At 41.7% G+C, this 19,153-nt stretch overlaps 1 protein-coding gene across 2 annotated transcripts; it reads right to left on the minus strand.

Moving 5' to 3' along the window:
* Nucleotides 1–8,445: 8,445 nt before the first annotated feature.
* Nucleotides 8,446–18,555, minus strand: LOC128475210 (retinol dehydrogenase 7-like). 2 transcript variants are annotated; one of them, XM_053457678.1, is made up of 4 exons: nt 18,240–18,555; nt 13,680–13,938; nt 8,991–9,154; nt 8,446–8,666 (listed from the first exon to the last, which is right to left on the minus strand). In XM_053457678.1, exons 1-4 carry the CDS (start codon nt 18,553–18,555, stop codon nt 8,446–8,448), a joined length of 960 nt encoding a protein of 319 aa, XP_053313653.1. The 2 variants fall into 2 exon arrangements, with proteins under 2 accessions (XP_053313653.1, XP_053313652.1); XM_053457677.1 differs by having other exon boundaries at nt 8,446–8,649; nt 8,941–9,154.
* Between the last annotated feature and the right edge of the window lie 598 nt (nt 18,556–19,153).

A 19,153-nucleotide genomic window follows, 5' to 3' on the forward strand; every position in this document is an offset into this window, starting at 1 on the left:
AATCCACTACACCAGCCCAGATTGTGGAAAAGGTGGTAGTGGACCACTACTTCCGCGCCCTCCCGGCGGAGCTACAACGGTGGGTTGGGCATGGAGACCCCAGAACTGCTGAGCAGCTTGTCAACATGGTGGAAAGGTTCATAGCAACCGAGGACTTCCTCCGTGAGGTCCCTGCAGCACCAACACCTTCCAAGACCATCAGACCCGCGACATCTTTGGGTAAGAGAGTTCCAGCTGGAGGTGTATGGAAAAATGTGAGTGAGAGCAGGGCTCTAGAGTTTGGGCGAGGGCAAAAGACTGATCCTGAACCCCTGGGGCCCCACAGTCCTAGAAAGGGCTCCCTACTAAAGAGGCCAGGGACCCCCCAGTGCTGGAGGTGCCATGAGTGGGGACACATAGCTGCCTATTGCCCTCTTAACTCAGAGCCCATGGTGTGTGACGCTAGTCGGCGTCAGTCCCTATTTGCAGAACCTGTTTGTGCAGCCATTCCAGAATCAGAGACTGAGCCGCATTTTTGTATGGTGAAGATAAGTGACTGCTCCGTGAAGGCACTTTTGGACTCGGGTAGCCTGGTGACTTTGGTTCGGGCCGGCCTTGTGGCTATGGACTACGTGCCGAACAAGCACATAAGAGTGCTATGCATCCACGGGGATATTGTAGCTTACCCTGTGGCCCCCATTAAGTTGGTGACCCCATCTGGAACTATGACCTACGAAGTCGGAGTTGTAAAAAGACTTATGCACGCGGTTATATTAGGCCGCGATTTCCCATTGTTCTGGGAGTTGTGGAAAAGGGGGAACGTTTCTGCAGCTGGGGAACAAACTCCGGCAGAGTCTGTATCATTCCCTGTAAATAATGGGTCATGTGAGACGGCCATTGGAAACAATGATACCAGTAAGGGGCAGGATGAAAAGGATGTAGGCCCACCTGAAATGTATAGTGAAGATTCTTTCCCCTTGCAGGTGTTAGCTGGGGAGGAAGAAGAAGAAACTTCCCTACCCGGCCAACAGGTCTTAGATTTAGAAATGTCTCGGGGTAACTTCGGGACCGAGCAAGTGAGAGACCCCACTCTGGGAACTGCACGGGCAAATGTCACCGTAGTAAATGGGGTACCACAGGAACCCGAAGCTGACCAGAAATTTCCACATTTTGCCATGAATGGGGATCTAGTGTACCGGGGTCACCAAAGTTAACAAGGAAATTGTGGAACAGCTTCTGGTGCCAAAACCATACCGACACCTGGTGCTGGACATAGCTCATAACCATGTGTTTGGGGGGCACTTGGGGACTAATAAAACACAAGAGAGGGTCCTCCGAAGGTTTTATTGGCCTGGGGTGTATGAAGAAGTAAAAAGGTATTGTGAGTCATGCCCCACATGCCAGAAAAGTGCCCCAACACCACACTTCCGTAGCCCCTTGGTACCACTTCCCATCATTGAAGTACCATTTGAGAGAGTTGCCATGGATTTGGTAGGGCCCATTGTCAAATCTGCTAGGGGACACCAATACATTTTGGTTGTATTGGATTATGCTACCCGGTACCCAGAGGCGGTACCCTTAAGAAACATGGCCTCCAAAAATATTGCTAGGGAGTTGTTTTACATGTTCTCTCGCACGGGGATCCCTAAAGAAATTCTTACTGACCAGGGTACGCCCTTTATGTCACGGGTCATGAAAGACCTGTGTAAGTTGTTTAAAATCACTCACCTCCGTACCTCAGTGTACCACCCTCAAACAGACGGGTTAGTTGAGAGGTTTAACAAAACCCTAAAGCATATGCTAAAAAAGGTGGTAGAAAGGGATGGTCGGGATTGGGACTGTCTATTACCCTACCTCATGTTCTCTATCCGGGAGGTGCCCCAAGCGTCTACAGGGTTTTCCCCCTTTGAGTTAGTCTATGGCCGACATCCAAGGGGTTTGTTAGATATTGCCAAAGAAACTTGGGAGACCGAGGCCACCCCATATAAAAGTGTTATTGAACATGTGGCTCAGATGCAGGACCGAATAGCGACAGTGATGCCTATAGTTAAAACGCATCTGCAAAGAGCACAGGAGGCCCAGTGCAGAATTTATAACAGATCTGCCAGGTTGAGGGCCTTTAATCCTGGGGACAGGGTCCTGGTTTTAGTGCCCACCGTCGAAAGTAAGTTTTTAGCCAAGTGGCAGGGTCCCTATGAGGTTGTAGAGAAGGTAAGTGAGGTGAATTACAAGGTCCATCAACCAGGCAGGAGAAAACCCTTCCAGGTTTACCACGTAAACCTGATCAAGCCGTGGAAAGATCGGGAGTCTTTGGGGGCGACCCAGGCAGGGGTCAAGGAAGTGGGGCAACCAGTTCCCCCAGTAACAATAGGAGAGGCACTGTCAGTGCCCCAGAAGCAGGAGGTGAGGGAGTTCCTGCAGGAAAATAGACGCAAGTTTTCGGACCTACCTGGCCGTACCCACCTCATAAAACACCATATTAAAACTGAGCCTCACAGTAAAGTGAACCTGAAGCCATACAGGATACCAGAAGCACGTAGAGAGGCGGTATCCTCTGAGGTCAGACGCATGCTTGAATTAGGTGTGATTGAGGAATCCACTAGTGAATGGTCAAGCCCCATTGTGCTAATCCCAAAGCCCAATGGGACGTGGAGGTTCTGTAATGACTTCAGGAGATTAAATGAGGTCTCAAAGTTTGATGCGTACCCCATGCCCCGAGTGGATGAACTGGTTGAGAGGCTTGGGAAGGCAAGGTACATCACAACACTTGACCTTACAAAGGGCTATTGGCAGATACCGTTGACTGAGGAGGCTAAAGAGAAGACTGCCTTTTCCACTCCAGAGGGCCTGTTCCAGTATGTTGTGATGCCATTTGGGTTACATGGGGCCCCTGCTACCTTCCAGAGGCTGATGGATCTGATTTTGAGACCACATCGTGATTATGCCGCTGCTTACCTGGACGATGTGGTAATTTTTTCGTCTGACTGGAAAAGTCACCTCTGTAAGGTACAGGGCGTGTTAGACTCCATTAGTGATACAGGCCTAACCATAAACCCTGAAAAATGTGCAGTGGGTCTGGAGGAAGCAAGATACCTGGGTTATATCATTGGTAGGGGGCTGGTTAAACCCCAGATCAATAAGATTGAGGCGATACAGAACTGGCCTAGGCCAGTAACAAAGAAACAAGTGAGGGCTTTCCTTGGCATAACCGGGTACTACCGTCGGTTCGTGCCGAACTTTGCTTCAATGGCAACACCATTGACAGACTTAACGAAGGGTGGTAAGTCAGTGATGGTAAAGTGGAACCCCGAGGCAGAAAAGGCTTTTCAGAGTCTAAAGTCTGCCCTGTGTGACCAGCCAGTGCTCGTTTCCCCTGATTTTAGGAAACCATTTCTGGTTCAGACAGACGCGTCTGCTAGAGGTTTGGGAGCAGTTTTGTCACAAGTGGTTAATGGGGAAGAACACCCAGTGCTGTACTTGAGTAGGAAACTGACCCCAGCCGAGGAAAATTATGCCATAGTGGAAAGGGAGTGTCTCGCCATCAAGTGGGCGTTGGAGTCCCTGAGATATTATCTCCTGGGCAGGGAATTCGTGTTGGTGACTGACCATGCTCCTCTGGCATGGATGAAACAGAATAAGGAGAGAAATGCAAGAGTGACCAGCTGGTTTCTCTCCTTGCAAAATTTTAGATTTACAGTGGAGCATTGACCAGGGAAGTTACATGGGAATGCGGATGCGTTGTCCAGGGTGTACTGTATGGTTGCTGACGCTGTCCAGACCTCTGGTCTGGAGTCGACGGGGGGGATATGTGGTAAAGTGTATGGGAGAGTGGTTGATGGGATATATATCTCACCTGGTTTCCTCAGCCAGGCATGGTAGCAAACCCAGGTGCTCTCAGGTGAGGCATCCTAAGCTCGTTAATGGGGAGGAAGCCTTAAAAGAGAGGGCTGTTAGGTTTGCAGGGGAAGGAGAAACTGAGGGAAGGAGCAGCTACAGCCAGCGCTGCAGCCCACCAGGTATGAAGCTTTACCCATGCAAAACCTGTTATTTTGCTTTGTGCCAGACTGTAGGCTTGTAGAGAGGTATCCGGATGTTTAGTTAGAGCCGGACAGGCTTAGAGTTTGTTTTGTTTACCAGGTGCTCTGTGCCTACAGCATCTAAATAAACACGCTTTACGTTTGAAACCTGTGTGAAGACTGTCATTGCCGCCCCAAAAGAAAGCCCTACTTGTGCTAAATAACAATATATAGTGTGTTAGAATGCTCTAAATAAGTTAGTAGGCAATCAGAGTTGAATAAAGTCATGGCAAAAAGCACAAAAACTGCTCTGGTCCTTTAGTGCTGTTTTATAACCTAAGAAAGGGAGTTGCTAAAACTAGATTTATGTTCCAGTACAGTTTTTTTTTTAATAATCTTCATAAATATCAGTGGGGTGCCAGAGCCTACAGCTAGATGAGCCTTGGTTAGTAGCCAGATATTATGTGGCACACCTATTTGTCTCCAAAACTGTATTTTGCAAAATCTTGCTAGTAAAAGAAAAGTTAACAAAATTTAGTGGCTCATAGTCATCAATATTACAGTATATTACAGTATTACAGACGTGGCTTGAAATAGTGGAATTTCAGGGACCAAGATTTCATTATCATACATGGGATCTGTGCATCTTATTTCTGTAAAGCAACAGTCATCTGAAGTTTTGTATATTTAGTCAACCAACATATTTGGTATCATTAGATGCTGTATGCCTTATCTGCTGCTCCCACAGGGCAGGATGACATATGCCTCCGCTGCTATATAAAAGCATGATATTTTTTAAAACTTTTAAACATTCAAAAAAGTTTATTTCAATTGTTTTAATTTCATCCCTCCCTAATGCTAAAACCCTACACTATCCCCCAATTTCCTCCACCCACCAAACTAAACTTTGTGCTAAAACCCATTACAGACTTGTGCACAGCGAGCAAAACTGCTTTGGATGAAAGTTTTGTATCATTTTTGGTGCATTAGTTTTCAGGCAACAAATTTTGTATCCCGGTCATTCGGCTCGGATAAAATTTGGGGACCCTTTTTTATTTGGAATCACAGTAGCCTAAATGGGCAACTGTCTTAATCAACTAAACTCCACTCAGGAACAGAGAAAACAAATTCTGCTGCAGTCCTTGTAGTACACTAAACTAGTCACTACAGCTTCACGAATCCACCCTATAACAGTAAATTGTCTGAACTAAACTAAACTATTAGTTAACTTGCAATATGGTAGGCGTGCAATGAGCATTAATCTCAGCCTCTGTCAAGCTGTCACTGTCTCACACTCCAACTCTCAACAGTCTGTAACTGCTACTACAGACAAGTTAAAATGGCGTCAGCGCACACACACACACACACACACACACGTCTGTGTGTATGTATATAACTAATGCTTGTCCCTTCCCCTTGTATATCATGATTGGCCAGAGTGAAAGAAGGAAGGGAAAAACTCTCACAGGTTGTTGGACCCATCAATCACAGCCAAAACCATCCTGTTTTTTTGGCTACTTCTACCTATTCAGTATACCTACTCTATCAGTCACTGATATGTACCCTCCTACACACAGTCCCTCCCGCTTTACTTCATCAAGCATAAAAACGTCTTGTAATGGCGGCAGCTACATGTTGCGACGAATGGACGAATCATGACAATTTTCGTTGCAGATTTGCAGATTGTTTTTGTCAATTTCGTTGGAGAGGGGCCTTGTTAACGTTGATTCATGTTAACGCACGAAACGGATGCACAAGTTTAATATTATGTATATATATATATATATATATATATATATATATATATATTGAGATCCCTGTCAGTCCAACAGTGTAAATCTAAAAAAATAAATGAGCATTGCAATAAAAAACACGCCTTCACTGGACCAACATTCCACTCTAAGGACGGGCCCTCAAGAAAACAAAATATTTAGCAATTTTACTTTTACGTTTTTTCTACACAATAGGTGCCATTGCTGCTGAATAAACCAACTTATGTTTGGTAACGTTCTCTGATCACAGTAATATCCCACATACTTAGTTTTTTCTATGTTCTAGAGAGCCACATCCATCCTATACATATTACCCTACAGTGTATTTTTTTCATACTACTGGCTTAAGGGATTTCGGGAGAATATTTTATTTTTTATAATCCTTTACTTGTTGTTGTAGGACTAAACATATAAACTTTTTTTTTTAAATGTTCTTATTTGTTTTATTATTTGTCTTTTTTGTCCTGTTCCTAGTGCAAAATGGATAGAGTTCACAAAGGGTTTGTTTCTTATATCTTACAGATGCTAGTGATGGTGGTCCCTTAAACAAAATGTGTCTCTTTCTCTCAGATAAAAGCCTCATAAATCTTTAAAGAGTGTCAACTGTCATCTGAAGCAGAAACTTCACATACATCCACCACATAGGACTTTAAATTACATAGGTCTTGTGGAAAAGCACTTTAAAGTGCTGGAACAGTGCCCACTGATCCAGCACTTAATGATGGTATCACTGGGCACCCTGTAGAGTTTTTTTAAAATTCCTTCCTCAGTAGGCAGGGCTCCATAGCCATGCGTTTCAGATTGCAATGTGCGTGATCAGTCAGCAGGGGGAGCAATCAGAGATCCCATCACCATCTGGACACACCCTCCTGGGTGTCTTCTCAAGTCTTTTCTGTGGTATCAACACTGACACCTACCACAAAGGAATGCCCAATCTGTCAGCAGTGAGCCAGTGATGTTGGCTTCTGCTAGCAGGGGGAGTCCAGGCTTCTAGACAGCCCGATCTCCTGTGCAGCAGGGGGGATGTCCCTGTGGGGAAAAAAATATTTACAGGTACATCTTAAAGGGCATCCTATAACCTTTTTTATAGACATACTTGTCCTTTTTTTTCTCTTTTAATGTATCCATTATCTATGAAACATTATGAAGGATGGCAACATAATAATTTAAGTATACACTATTTTGTTCATTGTACTGTTGAATATTTTTTTTTATATATATACAAATTCTCATGCACTCCTTCAAGAAATTGTTTTTGGATTTTGAGGTGTATTATTAGTGTGGTGGACATAAGTGAGCAGCAATTATATGTTTGTCTATATAATAGAAGATTTTTTGTGCCTCATTAGTTTGGCTATTGATATATAATAGTTACATTGTTGGGCTTAATGACATAAACGTAGCTGTTCTCAATTAGTGAAATGACATCAAGAACCATGAATATGGATTGCTTCCAAGACACTTCATACTCTAACCTGTATAGCATCGTATTTCAGCTTGTATTGATTTTATTGTTACTTTTTTTTACTAGACACTTTAAAAGGCATCAAATTACCATGGTTTCCAGAGTGCCATAGTGTTTGTATTACTGCGCATTTATTACTGCACTTGAGCTGGTCTGTGTCACTACCAATTGTAAGTTCATCCAATAAAGTGTGTATTATTGTGTATTACGGATTCACACTATATGCTCTTTTTCTCTTCCCCATATGTCCACCGGAGTCTCCATTTCTTGAGACAACAGTTTGCTTAATTTATATTGCTATCCTTACTAGCGACACTCTTTTTCTACTAACATGTATAGCAGCCTTTAAAGTGACCCAGGCATCCCAGGACCATTGTCTATTAATAAAACCACATTGAGGAGAAAAAAAGTACTTATCAAAAGGATACTTTAAATGTGTTTTTTTTTAATGCCAGCACTTATTATATAACAAAAAAGTAACACACATCTGCACTAAGTAACATCATCAATCACAATAATTATAGTTATATTTGTAAGATTTCAGTCTTGCAGTAAAAAATAAGACATTAACATACATTTTTAACAGTGTAAGCCAGAGGGAGAGAAAAACAGAGATGTAGATCATATAAACTGTGCTTACATGACTGGGAAATTGACAAACTGTGTTCGCCAGGACTGCCTCACTTGTAAGACTGGGCCAGACCTAAGATTTCAAGCTTTTGTTCCCCAGCACTCTCCTGCACTCTTTCCCCTTGCACACAACTAATACAGGAAAGACTCTCACAGTGGTGTCAGCTCCATGGGCAGCTGCCTAGCTTGGCAATATGGTAGAGCTAACACCGGAGTTGTTTGTTCTGTTGGGATCTGATATGTAATAGTGTGCCCAGAGATACACCAGTGAGTATCGATAATGCTGTTCAATGCTGTCATAATGGTCCTTAGGGAACATTTTTACACAACACCATAGAATATTGTCTTAAATTAAACTTCCAGCTATCTGGTGCTAAAATGTATGATAAATACGGTATTAAGATCTACTTGAGTAATGGACAATTAATTACTCGGCACATGTCTGCTATCTTTAGAGATAGTGGAAAATAATTTGGAAAGGTATCATAATCTTTAGAAGCAGTGGTTAAGTGGAAGTATTTGCAAAGCAAACATAAATTTTAGAAGCAGTGGTTAAGAGAAATAATTTGCAAATATAATATGTTTACTTTATTCTCTGAGCTGGTTTTGGAGCAGAACGACTTAAAATATAGTCAGATATGGCTGTTGGGAGATAGGAAAGAGGAAGGTAGATGAACTTGCTGTCCCAACCAGGAGAGTATCGAGTCCAGGGGTAAACAGCAGTCAATGCATGTTCCATGCAGTCTGTGACCTCATTTAACTTGGCACTGGAACAGTTTGTAAGATTCTTCAAAGACTTGGAACCTTTGTACACATATAAATTAAACTGCATTAATAAATCACATTAGTGTTTCTTCTTTCAAATTTTAAGTGATGACACAACCTCACTTACTAAACTGCATCCCTTACTATAATGGTAGAAGCTTATGAGTTTATTCACTAATCATGGGGGACAGTTAGCACATTACAAAGTGACCCACTCGGGTGTGCTTGGTTTAATACTTGAGTATCGCTAAAGGGGAGTTTTTCATCTCACTGCAACTCGCTGTTAATAAATTAAGCTTTCACATATGTAAACACTACTTACAATGTTGTAATATTTACAATTGTAAAGATAAAATTCCTTACATTGCTGGTAAAACTGTTCTCCATATGCCTCCTTAATCTCAGCAGGGGCATTTTCCCACAAACGCTTCAAGTTTTTTAAATGCATCTCACTATCACTCATTAGGGTTTTGAATGCACCAGGCTCTATGATGGAAACCTTGACATCAAAATTCAGCATTTCTCTTCTGCAATTAAAAAACAGACTCATTATTGGACATTGAGAAGTCACCAACCAAAATAACAATAAAGCAAATATTTAATGTGCTGATATTAAAAAATAGATAACATACTACTTATTTGGTGTTATTTTTGTGTGGACAAAAGTTCTCACATTTGTCTGGAAAAAAAGTAGTTTTTCTATTCCCTGATGTAGAGAAACCCACACAAGCTCCTTAACTGATTGCCTTAACTTCCTATTGGATATATTGATGCCAATGGTAAACCCTGAATTTGAAAGTAAATATTTTTCTAAACACTGCTTTTGTTGAACTTGGGAGAATTATTGTTTAACGTAAGTGTTGATTTTTGATGAATGAAAACAAAGACAATAGAAGGACTCACTTCCTTTTGAACGTACTCCTCGTGTTGTGCATGCATCATTAACAAAACTTTAATTATATACAGCCATCCAAAAGAAACACAAGCCAATGGCCACACACTCCATTCACCAATGTTTCACCACAACACCACATTTATTCATTGGACTTTCTTCTGTGTATGTGCCCTACCCTACTGTAAACAGAAATAGCAAGTGGCACGTTGGTGAACGGAGTGCACTGGTTTGAATTTTGTTTCAATAAGTGTTGATGCAATAGTGTCAACCAATTGTCAACTCTGGATTTATTTTTGGTCTAAATTCTACTTTTCTTGAACTTGGGAGAAGCAATGTTTTTTTTGTTGTTGTTTTTTTTTTTTTTAAGTGTAATGGCTGCACAGTAAAAGGAAATGGGAGACGTGCAAAACACATTCTAATAGTTGCAAATTCAACCATGGAGCTGTTAAACAGATCTGGGTTCACTGTGCGTAGCCTATATCCAAAATGTGGCATGACAGCACTTTCCACTCCATGAAAGAAACCCCAGCAGAAAAAATACCTTTTTGTAGAATATTTTTCCTAATGTGTATGACATCAAGACACATTGTAAAGCAAGAGCATTGTGAAGTTTCTGTAGCAACTCAAGTAGGGAGTTTTTTTTAACCATTTGTCTAGTTCTATTGTCAAGCTACTCAAGTGACAAAACAAATGTAAAACAAAGAAAATAAATTCAGACTAACAGATTCATTATTAGGAGAGTCTAAAGCATAAGGCTCCTATTAAGAAAATTATGCCAGTATGTTGATTATTTTAAGCATTAAATTAGCTTTCAGTTTCCAGGAAAGTTTACTAAGAGGTGGTTCTGCAATGTGGGTGAAGTTCCCATCGTGGGTCTACAAGTACTAAGTTTCAATTTGTGTTTCAACTCTCAATTCTAATAGTAGTTGATAAATACTGGGTCTGTCTCCTTCATCTGACTTGAATCTCTATTAATTTCCTCTCGGGACACATCTAGTCCAGGGAGACCATATATCTTTATAGTGGACATAGTTCCCTTTTGAGTTATAAAATCCTATCTCCATTTTGCCTTCATAGTTAATCTGAGACTGGATGTCTATCGAAAGGATCATATTGCCTTATTTCCAGTGCCTGGCGATACAGAATTTTGAAGTCAACAGTGTGAATCATTAAACATCTCTGTTCTCAGCTGCCCTTAGGAAAGTTGAAAATAGATAACTGAGATGTAAGAATCCATCTAAAGCAATGGATATCCCTGAAAAGAGATGTAATCTTGTCTTGTATTGTCATGCCCCATCCAGGCTGCAGAGCTGCATACCTCTGGTTTCCCTTGTCTCACTACAATCCATTCCTGGATTTCCTTATGCTCTGTCCTGTACTTCTGATTCTTTGATTCCAGTCCTGCCCTTAGCTTCAGGTTCTGTTTCCTTTATAAGGTGTGCCCCACTCGTTTAATATATTTGTCTCAGTCAGCAGTCTAAAGGTATGTCTTTCTCGGTTCTGTGTTTAGATTCAATGTTTAGTTTCAGCTAATTAGTATTTCAGTAGGCAGGGTTTAGCGCTAGGACCCACCGAATATTGGAGTACTTTGGGGGGTGGGGGGCTAAGCATACTATGGCCATAAGATGTGACTAAATCTTCAATTGTTATCATATAGTCCTAGGCTAGTCCTGTATTCATGTGTTTCAGTCTTTTATGTGCCTTTGCCCTCTTTTCCCTGAATCATCTGAGGATCTCAGTTCCTCTCTCCTCTTCCCATGTCGCAGTTTAAGATATCCTATCCTTGCTTAAAGCAGAAGCATCTGAGGATCCTCACTCCATCCCCTGTGTTCCTTGCCTTGTTCCCTGTCCTCTGTTGTGTCCTGTACCATGTATGTCTTGTCTGGTATGTTCCTTGCTCGCTCTGTCCTCCTTACTTGCTTCTGCTGTTGCTCTGCTTAGCTTCCCTACTCCCTGCAGCATCCTGCACATTTCTTTGTTGAGCTATGTCTCATTCCTGCTCCAGGGTGCCTGCAGGATATCACTTTGTTTTGTTCTGGACAAAATCCGCTGCCATGTCAGGGCCCTGGTATGTGGCAGCACAACTCTAGGTGCTTAACACCCTGGAGAGTGCAGTCGCCCTGAACCAGGCCCTGTACAACTCTGCTACTGCGCAATATCTCCTGAACACCATCTTTGGGCGCTCTGGGTCAAGCACACACACCAGGACAGGCTCTGCCGCACCGACACCCAGACACATACACACACCAGGACAGGCTGTGCCACATTGACACCCACACACACACACACACACACCAGGAAAGGCTCTGCCACAACGACTCCCAGACACACACACCAGGGCAGGCTATGCCACAGCGACACCCAAACACACACACCAGGGCAGGCTCTGTCACACTGAGACCCAAACACATACACCAGGACAGGCTCTGCCAAACCGACACCCAAACGCACACACACATCAGGGCAGGCTCTGTCACACTGCCACCCAGACACACACACCCCAGGACAGGCTCTGTCACACAGACTCCCAAACACACACACCAGGACTGGCTCTGTCACACAGACACCCAAACACACAAACCAGGACAGGCTCTGCCAAACAGACACCCAAACATACAAACCAGGACAGGCTCTGCCACAGCGACTCCCAGATACACACACCAGGGCAGGCTATGCCACAGCGACACCCAAACACACACACCAGGGCAGGCTCTGTCACACTGAGACCCAAACACATACACCAGGACAGGCTCTGCCAAACCGACACCCAAACGCACACATACATCAGGGCAGGCTCTGTCACACTGCCACCCAGACACACACACCCCAGGACAGGCTCTGTCACACAGACTCCCAAACACACACACCAGGACTGGCTCTGTCACACAGACACCCAAACACACAAACCAGGACAGGCTCTGCCAAACAGACACCCAAACATACAAACCAGGACAGGCTCTGCCACACCGACACCCAAACACACACACCAGGACAGGCTCTGCCACACCGACACCCAAACACACTAACACCAAGACAGGCTCTGTCACACCGACACCCAGACACACACACACACACACACACACCAGGATAGGCTCTATCACACCGACACCCAAACACACAAACCAGGACAGGCTCTGTCACACTGAAGCATAAAAAATTTATTTTCTACACTGCTTTGTCATTAACTGCCCCTTTTGTATTTTGCCCCCTTGTGTATTGATGCCCTAGCCAGGCCCCCTTTAGTATTGATTAATGTGCCCCCCACAACCTTGTGTATTGCCTCCCTTTGTGCATTTATGCCCCCACACCCTTGTGTTTATGTGATGCCCCCACCCTTTTTGTATTGGCTAATGTGATGCCAAACCACCCTCTTGTCTATTGATGCCCCCACTGCCATGTGTATAACCCCAGCCACCCCCTGTTTTATATTGATTGTGTAATGCCACAACCCAGTCACCCACCTTTTATATTATTTAATTTTTGTCCCAAGGCAACCCCCCTTGAATATGGGTCCACTTTCCTATAACCTCGAACTACCGGTATTTTTTTGGTAATACATTTTTGTGCTGTCCTAACATCAACTACACTATAGTAATTATACTTTTATAATCTAAAACGTGGTGTTTTAACAAATGGGACAAAATACAGACAAATTAACAAGGATCTCTACACATTTTATGACCGTTGAACATTTTTTCCAGTTACTGTGCTCTTATTTGGCTGCCCAGAGATTCACTTGGATCTGCTATTGCAATGATTCTCAATTACAGCAGGGCTTACTTTATGGTTACTCTGAGTTACACTAGATTTTTTGCCCAGCCAGCTGTTTTGCTACGGGTAGGTATGATTTTACAGTGCAATCGCTTTTTTTGAACCCTAAATGGTAAATGTTTTACACTTACGGTTGGGAAGAGGGTTAGAGCGACTTATCTTAGTGGGAATGCATAGATTTAAGGTAAAAAAATCATAAAAACAAATACATTTAATTTTTTTTTAAAAAAATGGATGCATATGATCACATTTTAACCCCCCAAGGTTCAAAACCATGTTATACAATGGCATAAGGGGTGTTTCCACAATCAGAACAAATACCTAAATAATGCTCTATAGGCATAGGTTAACACAAACTCCTTACGATTCAGTTTTATGATACTTACCGAATACTGTCAGAGAATGCTTCAACACAATATTTTGCAGGACAGTAGCCACCTCCAACTATAGCTATTCTTCCAATACTGCTTGAAACATTAACAATGCGCCCCTGAGCTTTTCTGATGAGAGGTAGGAAGTTGAGCGTCACATCCACCAAACCCAGAAAGTTGATATTTAGCACCTTAGCAAAATCTTCCTTTTTTTGCCATTCATTGGGGCCAAATGCGTGCCCAAATCCAGCATTATTCACTAGACCCCACAGTCCTGCAATACATTAAAGTATATAAGCTTAACAAAAAGTACAAACATTACTATCGGTGATAATCAAAAGCATACAGTATATATATAATTAGACTGTTAGTGTTTCAGTTAGTGTAGACTTGTGCATTCAGATTCAAACAAGCTTTATTTGTCAAAAATTTTACCAATTTTGAGCATTCACATGAATCTCTGATAACGAGGAGGGCACCCAACGAAATAAACAAAAATCAATGGCAAACCCTCTGAAATTTTGTTAAGATTTGCTCATTTGTTTACCTATAGTAAATCTCTCCCCTTCCCTCACAGATTTTCTGAGACGGTTACGAGTTAATTAGAGGTTACTTTTGTTGGGGTTAGACAGGCTTAAAAAAAGCTATGATTAGCATTTTGGGAATGTACCCAGAAAATGTGGTTAAGGTTCAAAGTGGGTACACGTGTTAAGCATTCATGAGTCCAATAAATCTAACAGGTTCTGCTTATTAAGTGTAGGTATATATATATATATATATATATATATATATATATATATGTATATATATACTTAATAAGCAGATATATTATATATATATATATTTATATAATAGTATATTAAGTATCTCGGATCACTCTAAAATTAAACTTTTAATGATATCTTTAAAAATCTCAACAAAAACGTATACTAGAGAGAGGCGAAGATGAGGAAAAGAAAAATAAATATCTCAGGGGTTCTGTGGACCTCAAGTTACTTCTACTGTGAGACTTTTTCACATATGCACCGCCCTCCCATTAAAGTAAGTAAAACTTTATTTCATTACATAAAAGTAAAAATTTCAGGAAGAGCATAGTATGTAAATGACAATGAACCATTTCAGTATCTATAGGGAAAGCTGTGCAGTATTTCACCACTACAGACAATCAATGATTATATTATAATTTAGAGCAGCTACTAGTGTTTTTTTTTCTACGCAGCAGGGATACTGTCTCACATACTGACCTCCGATCACTCTTAAACTTAACTTTTAATCATATTTGTAAAAATCTCAACCAAAACACTAACTTGTAATAATCTCAGGGGTTCTGTGGACCTCAAGCAACTAGAATTAAATATTATACCAAAAAATATAGGGAACAACCTAAAAGGCACATTGAGATCGCCTGGTTACTGCTGGAGTAATGATGACCAATAAGTACACACAACAAAGCTAGATATCAGCAGACACTCAGCTTATACCATTCAAAAAAATACTTATCACACTGTATGGCCATATATTGCTAAACTCTCCACTACATCAAAGCACCACAAGTTTGGCAAGCCCTATGTAGTTTTTCATGGCTATTTTGCTTACCAAGGAGCTGCATATTTGGCCAAACCTTAGGGTTGCCTGCCACACAGGTGCCTCATTAATAATGTCCAGAGAAGGCTTTTAATTACATGAGAGTCTCATTGGATAAAAGTGCAATGTCCCACTGATTCACAGGTAGAGGGCACCAACAGGGCAAGGAGAGCAGGGAGGGCTGTGGAGAACCGGTAGAGAGGATAAGGGGAGAGGGCACAGAAAAACATTTGTTTCCAAACACAAAAGCCCTCAGAATATGTCAGAACTGAAAGGGCAGGAAACGAAATTCGATGTCTGAAAATAAGAGCCTACACTCAACAAAACATTGGTCCAAAATGATTTTAGGCCTCATGCACAAATCTAGTGTACATTATGTAGTAAGTTATTTCAATAGCCTGACAGAAGTTCCACTTCTGAGGGTAAAGCCCACGTTCTGTTTGATTACGCTTCAATTTGACATTGGGTTCGTTTGCATTTTTGCTGTGGAGGTGTTGTTGGGTTGGGGCAAGGGGTAAACAATAAGGGTCAACTAATGGGTTAAACTGACAATAAAGTCACAGTAAAAAAAATAGTTTTTTGGCTATTTCTTTGATAAGCCTAAAAATACAAAATGAAACAAAAAAACACAAAAATAACATATAATAATAAGCTAAAAATGAATTTTAGCAAACATTCCTGAGCTTGAACACATAACCTATTTTGTACTGCTGTAAATCTTGCTTAGCAGGTTTACACCCTTTAAGCCTTTCTGGCAATTACTCGTGTCTATCCTTACAACTATATCATCATGCTTGCGCCAATACGTACCAACAGCATTTTAGAACATATTGTACTACAAATTTTTAGTCTTTGCAAACATGAAAGCTGCGTAATCTGTAACATGTAAGCTGTTTAAAATCTTATGAGAAGCAAGACGTGAATTAGACAGTTACTTTTTGACTGCTTACTATCACAGTCAAAGTAAGATTTAACATGACCATTATTATAAACACCAATTGTAATGCAACATTTAAAATGTCAGGAAAAATAGCAGGAATATTCTACCGGATTCCATAGCAACTGTTTGCAGTCTGTTATATAGAACTGAAAACCAGTCTTACTTCAAAGCACTTTACAGGTATATGCATACAAGAGAAAAAGAGTGAATTATCTGAAGGATTGGGAGAAAAGATGGGTTTTAAGTAGACTTCGTCTACGGGAGAACATGAAAACGAACACGTAGAGTGCATAGAGAAGAACCTTCGTGTTTGTCTTCGTCTACTAATCTCCCTGGTCCCTTCCCCATCTAGCCTACCTTATCTACGCGGCATCGCAGGGGTTGACTGAAGCAGAAATCTGTAGGTTCGCCGTCAGGGCTTAACTTGGCCGGCAGAGACCACTGGTCTCCCTGCTCCAGCAGTTAAAAGTCTGTACGAACGACCAATAAAGTCGCTTGTACAGACCTTTAACTGTTGTAGCAGGGAGATCAGTGGTCTGTGCGGGCCAAGTTGCTGGGCCAGAATTTTAAAAGTCTGTATGAGCAACTCTATTGGTCGCCAGCAGGGGGCTCGTCTGGCATCAACCAATGAAGTAAAGGTGTACTTTATTGGTTGATGGCAGAGGAGGCCCCTGCAGGCAACCAATAGAGTTGCTCGTACAGACATTTAAACTCCTGGCGCCAAAGCTGCTGCATAGTCCATACCGCGTTAACCCCTTCTACAAAAAAAAAACGGAAAAAAACGTGCAAAAAACGTACACAAAGAATGCACACGAATATTCGCCCAAACCAAACACAGGACCGGGCGAATATTCGCGCAATACGAAGATTCCCCCCCCACGAAGACGAACACGAAGAGCTGGCCGGCGCCCAAGTCTAGTTTTAAGTCTTTTTTTTAAAGTCTCTAAAGATGGGGCCTCTCTGATTGACAGTGGTAGAATGTGGGAGCAGCATGAATTTTCTGTGTAGTCCTTTTTTAATAAATTTGTTTTGGACAGGGCTGGATAGTGCTTATTGATCATGTTGTCTGCCACATGACCCTTTGGGCTGCGCTCTTACAGGAGCATTTAGCTGGACCTGGCCCCTTGGGCAGAATGCTGCTGGCCAGTTGAAAAGGATCCTCTGCTCTGGATGAGTGAGATTAAGAGTGTGTTCGTGAGAATGAATAAGTGTGTGTAATTTGTGTAAATGTATTTACATATTTGTGCCAGAGAGTATCTTGGGTCAAATGGCACAAACAAGCCATTCAGGTAGAACAGGGTAATTCAGATAGAAAATGATCCGTGAAAAGCCTGGGTCTAGAGAAAATCTATGTCACAGACAAGCAGAAGTAGCCAAAGCCGATTGCAGATGAAGACTGAAGGCATTGGACAGTCACATGCATGGTCACAGACAAGATGGGGTGAATAGTCAGGGTGTCAATAACTGAAGACAGAGGCCAAGGGACTTGACAGTCAAGTACGAGGTCACCAACAAGATGGGATGGATTACCAGAGGTTTGGAGCAGGTCAGGGAACAGGAACAAGGAACACAGGTCAGGGAGAAGATAATAGGACACTGAGTTGCAATACAAAAAGGCACAATAACAGAGCAACTTGCAAAGGCGGCAAAAGCTTTAATATAGCTAATGGAGTATGCTGGGCAACTGGGTAGTTGCCACTAGAGGACCTCTGCCAGTGGTCAGATCAAGATACCTGCTTGTCTGGTGCTGGGCAAGCATTTGCCACTGCAAGGAGGTCAACACCTGTTGATGTGGGGAACCGTTTGTCAGGTAGGTAACCTTCCTTAACAAACTAGCATTTTCGGCCAACTTGCATGCACTTGTTGATTATGACATAGACCTGATTATGTAACCGTGTGTACAAATTGTACAGATAGGCTAAGTCTTTGGAGAAATGTGTTATTGCCCAATCATGTTACTGGTGCATACACTTAATTTCCTTTCTAGTGAAATGAGAAGTACGGTAAATCAAATCTATTTACTTTTAGCAACTATGCACAACTTCACTTACCTGCATCTTCCACTATATTAGAAACCCATTTGGCAGTGAAGCTCACTCTCTGGCTATCAGTAATATCCAAAATGAACGTCTGAAGCCTGCTGGATGTCTCCTTTTTAAGATTCTCAGCTCCTTTCTCTGTCAGGCATGCTGCCAGTACTCGCATTCCACGCCGGTCCAGCTGCTTCGCCAGGAGGTTCCCAAATCCAGAGTCACATCCTGTTATCAACACATATTTATCTGAGAGATTCTCCAGTATCTGGCTCTGTCTGTGCCATCTGTAGAGGAAGAGCAGAGCCAATATTATCACCAACAGCGGGAGCCACATGATGGGGAATTTTTGCTGGAATACAAAAGAATAGATTTTGTTTAATCATTTTGGAATACAATAAAAGCAAAAATGCAGGATAATTGGTGAAATTATTTCTCAATGCGAGGAGTTAAAAACTTTGTAAAAGATTTGGCGATTCCCTTTTAGCAACAATAGATTAATCAAAGTTACCGTCTACATGCTTTTCTGTCCTACTTTGATTAAATCTTATGGCAGAACAATTAAAAATTCTTTAAAATAGAAACCGATACGCTATCTATGCATCTATGTGTAACTTAAAACTTTTCCAGAATTACAAGCAATTCTTCTAGTAAACAAGGTTTATGGAACACTCAAAGATCTGCCTAAACAGCTGATGTCAGGTACATCTAGCGGTCAACATGTTCTGGAAAAATAGCTTAGAAAACCTAAAGGTGTATTATGTTGTTCATAGGTTTACAAAAAGTTCACTGATGTACAATTCTTGCAATATGCAACTTACACGTGACAATAAAGAATAAGAACATCAAATACACTGCACTTTTCCATATCATTGATTATGTCTCACACATAAGAAACATTCTATAAATATAATGGTTTTGCTGCAACATAATAT

The sequence above is a fragment of the Spea bombifrons genome, chromosome 2, assembly GCF_027358695.1.
Source record: "Spea bombifrons isolate aSpeBom1 chromosome 2, aSpeBom1.2.pri, whole genome shotgun sequence".
NCBI lineage: Eukaryota > Metazoa > Chordata > Amphibia > Anura > Pelobatidae > Spea > Spea bombifrons.

Bases quoted from the DNA above. Each gene is read 5' to 3' on its own strand.
- LOC128475210 (XM_053457677.1), bottom strand. From the start codon at position 18,555: ATGTGGCTCCCGCTGTTGGTGATAATATTGGCTCTGCTCTTCCTCTAC. The intron at 13,939-18,239 runs GTAAGTGAAGTT...AATGTATTGCAG, and splicing joins TAATATAGTGGAAGATGCAG to GACTGTGGGGTCTAGTGAAT. The intron at 9,155-13,679 runs GTAAGTATCATA...TTTTAATTGCAG, and splicing joins GCATTCTCTGACAGTATTCG to AAGAGAAATGCTGAATTTTG.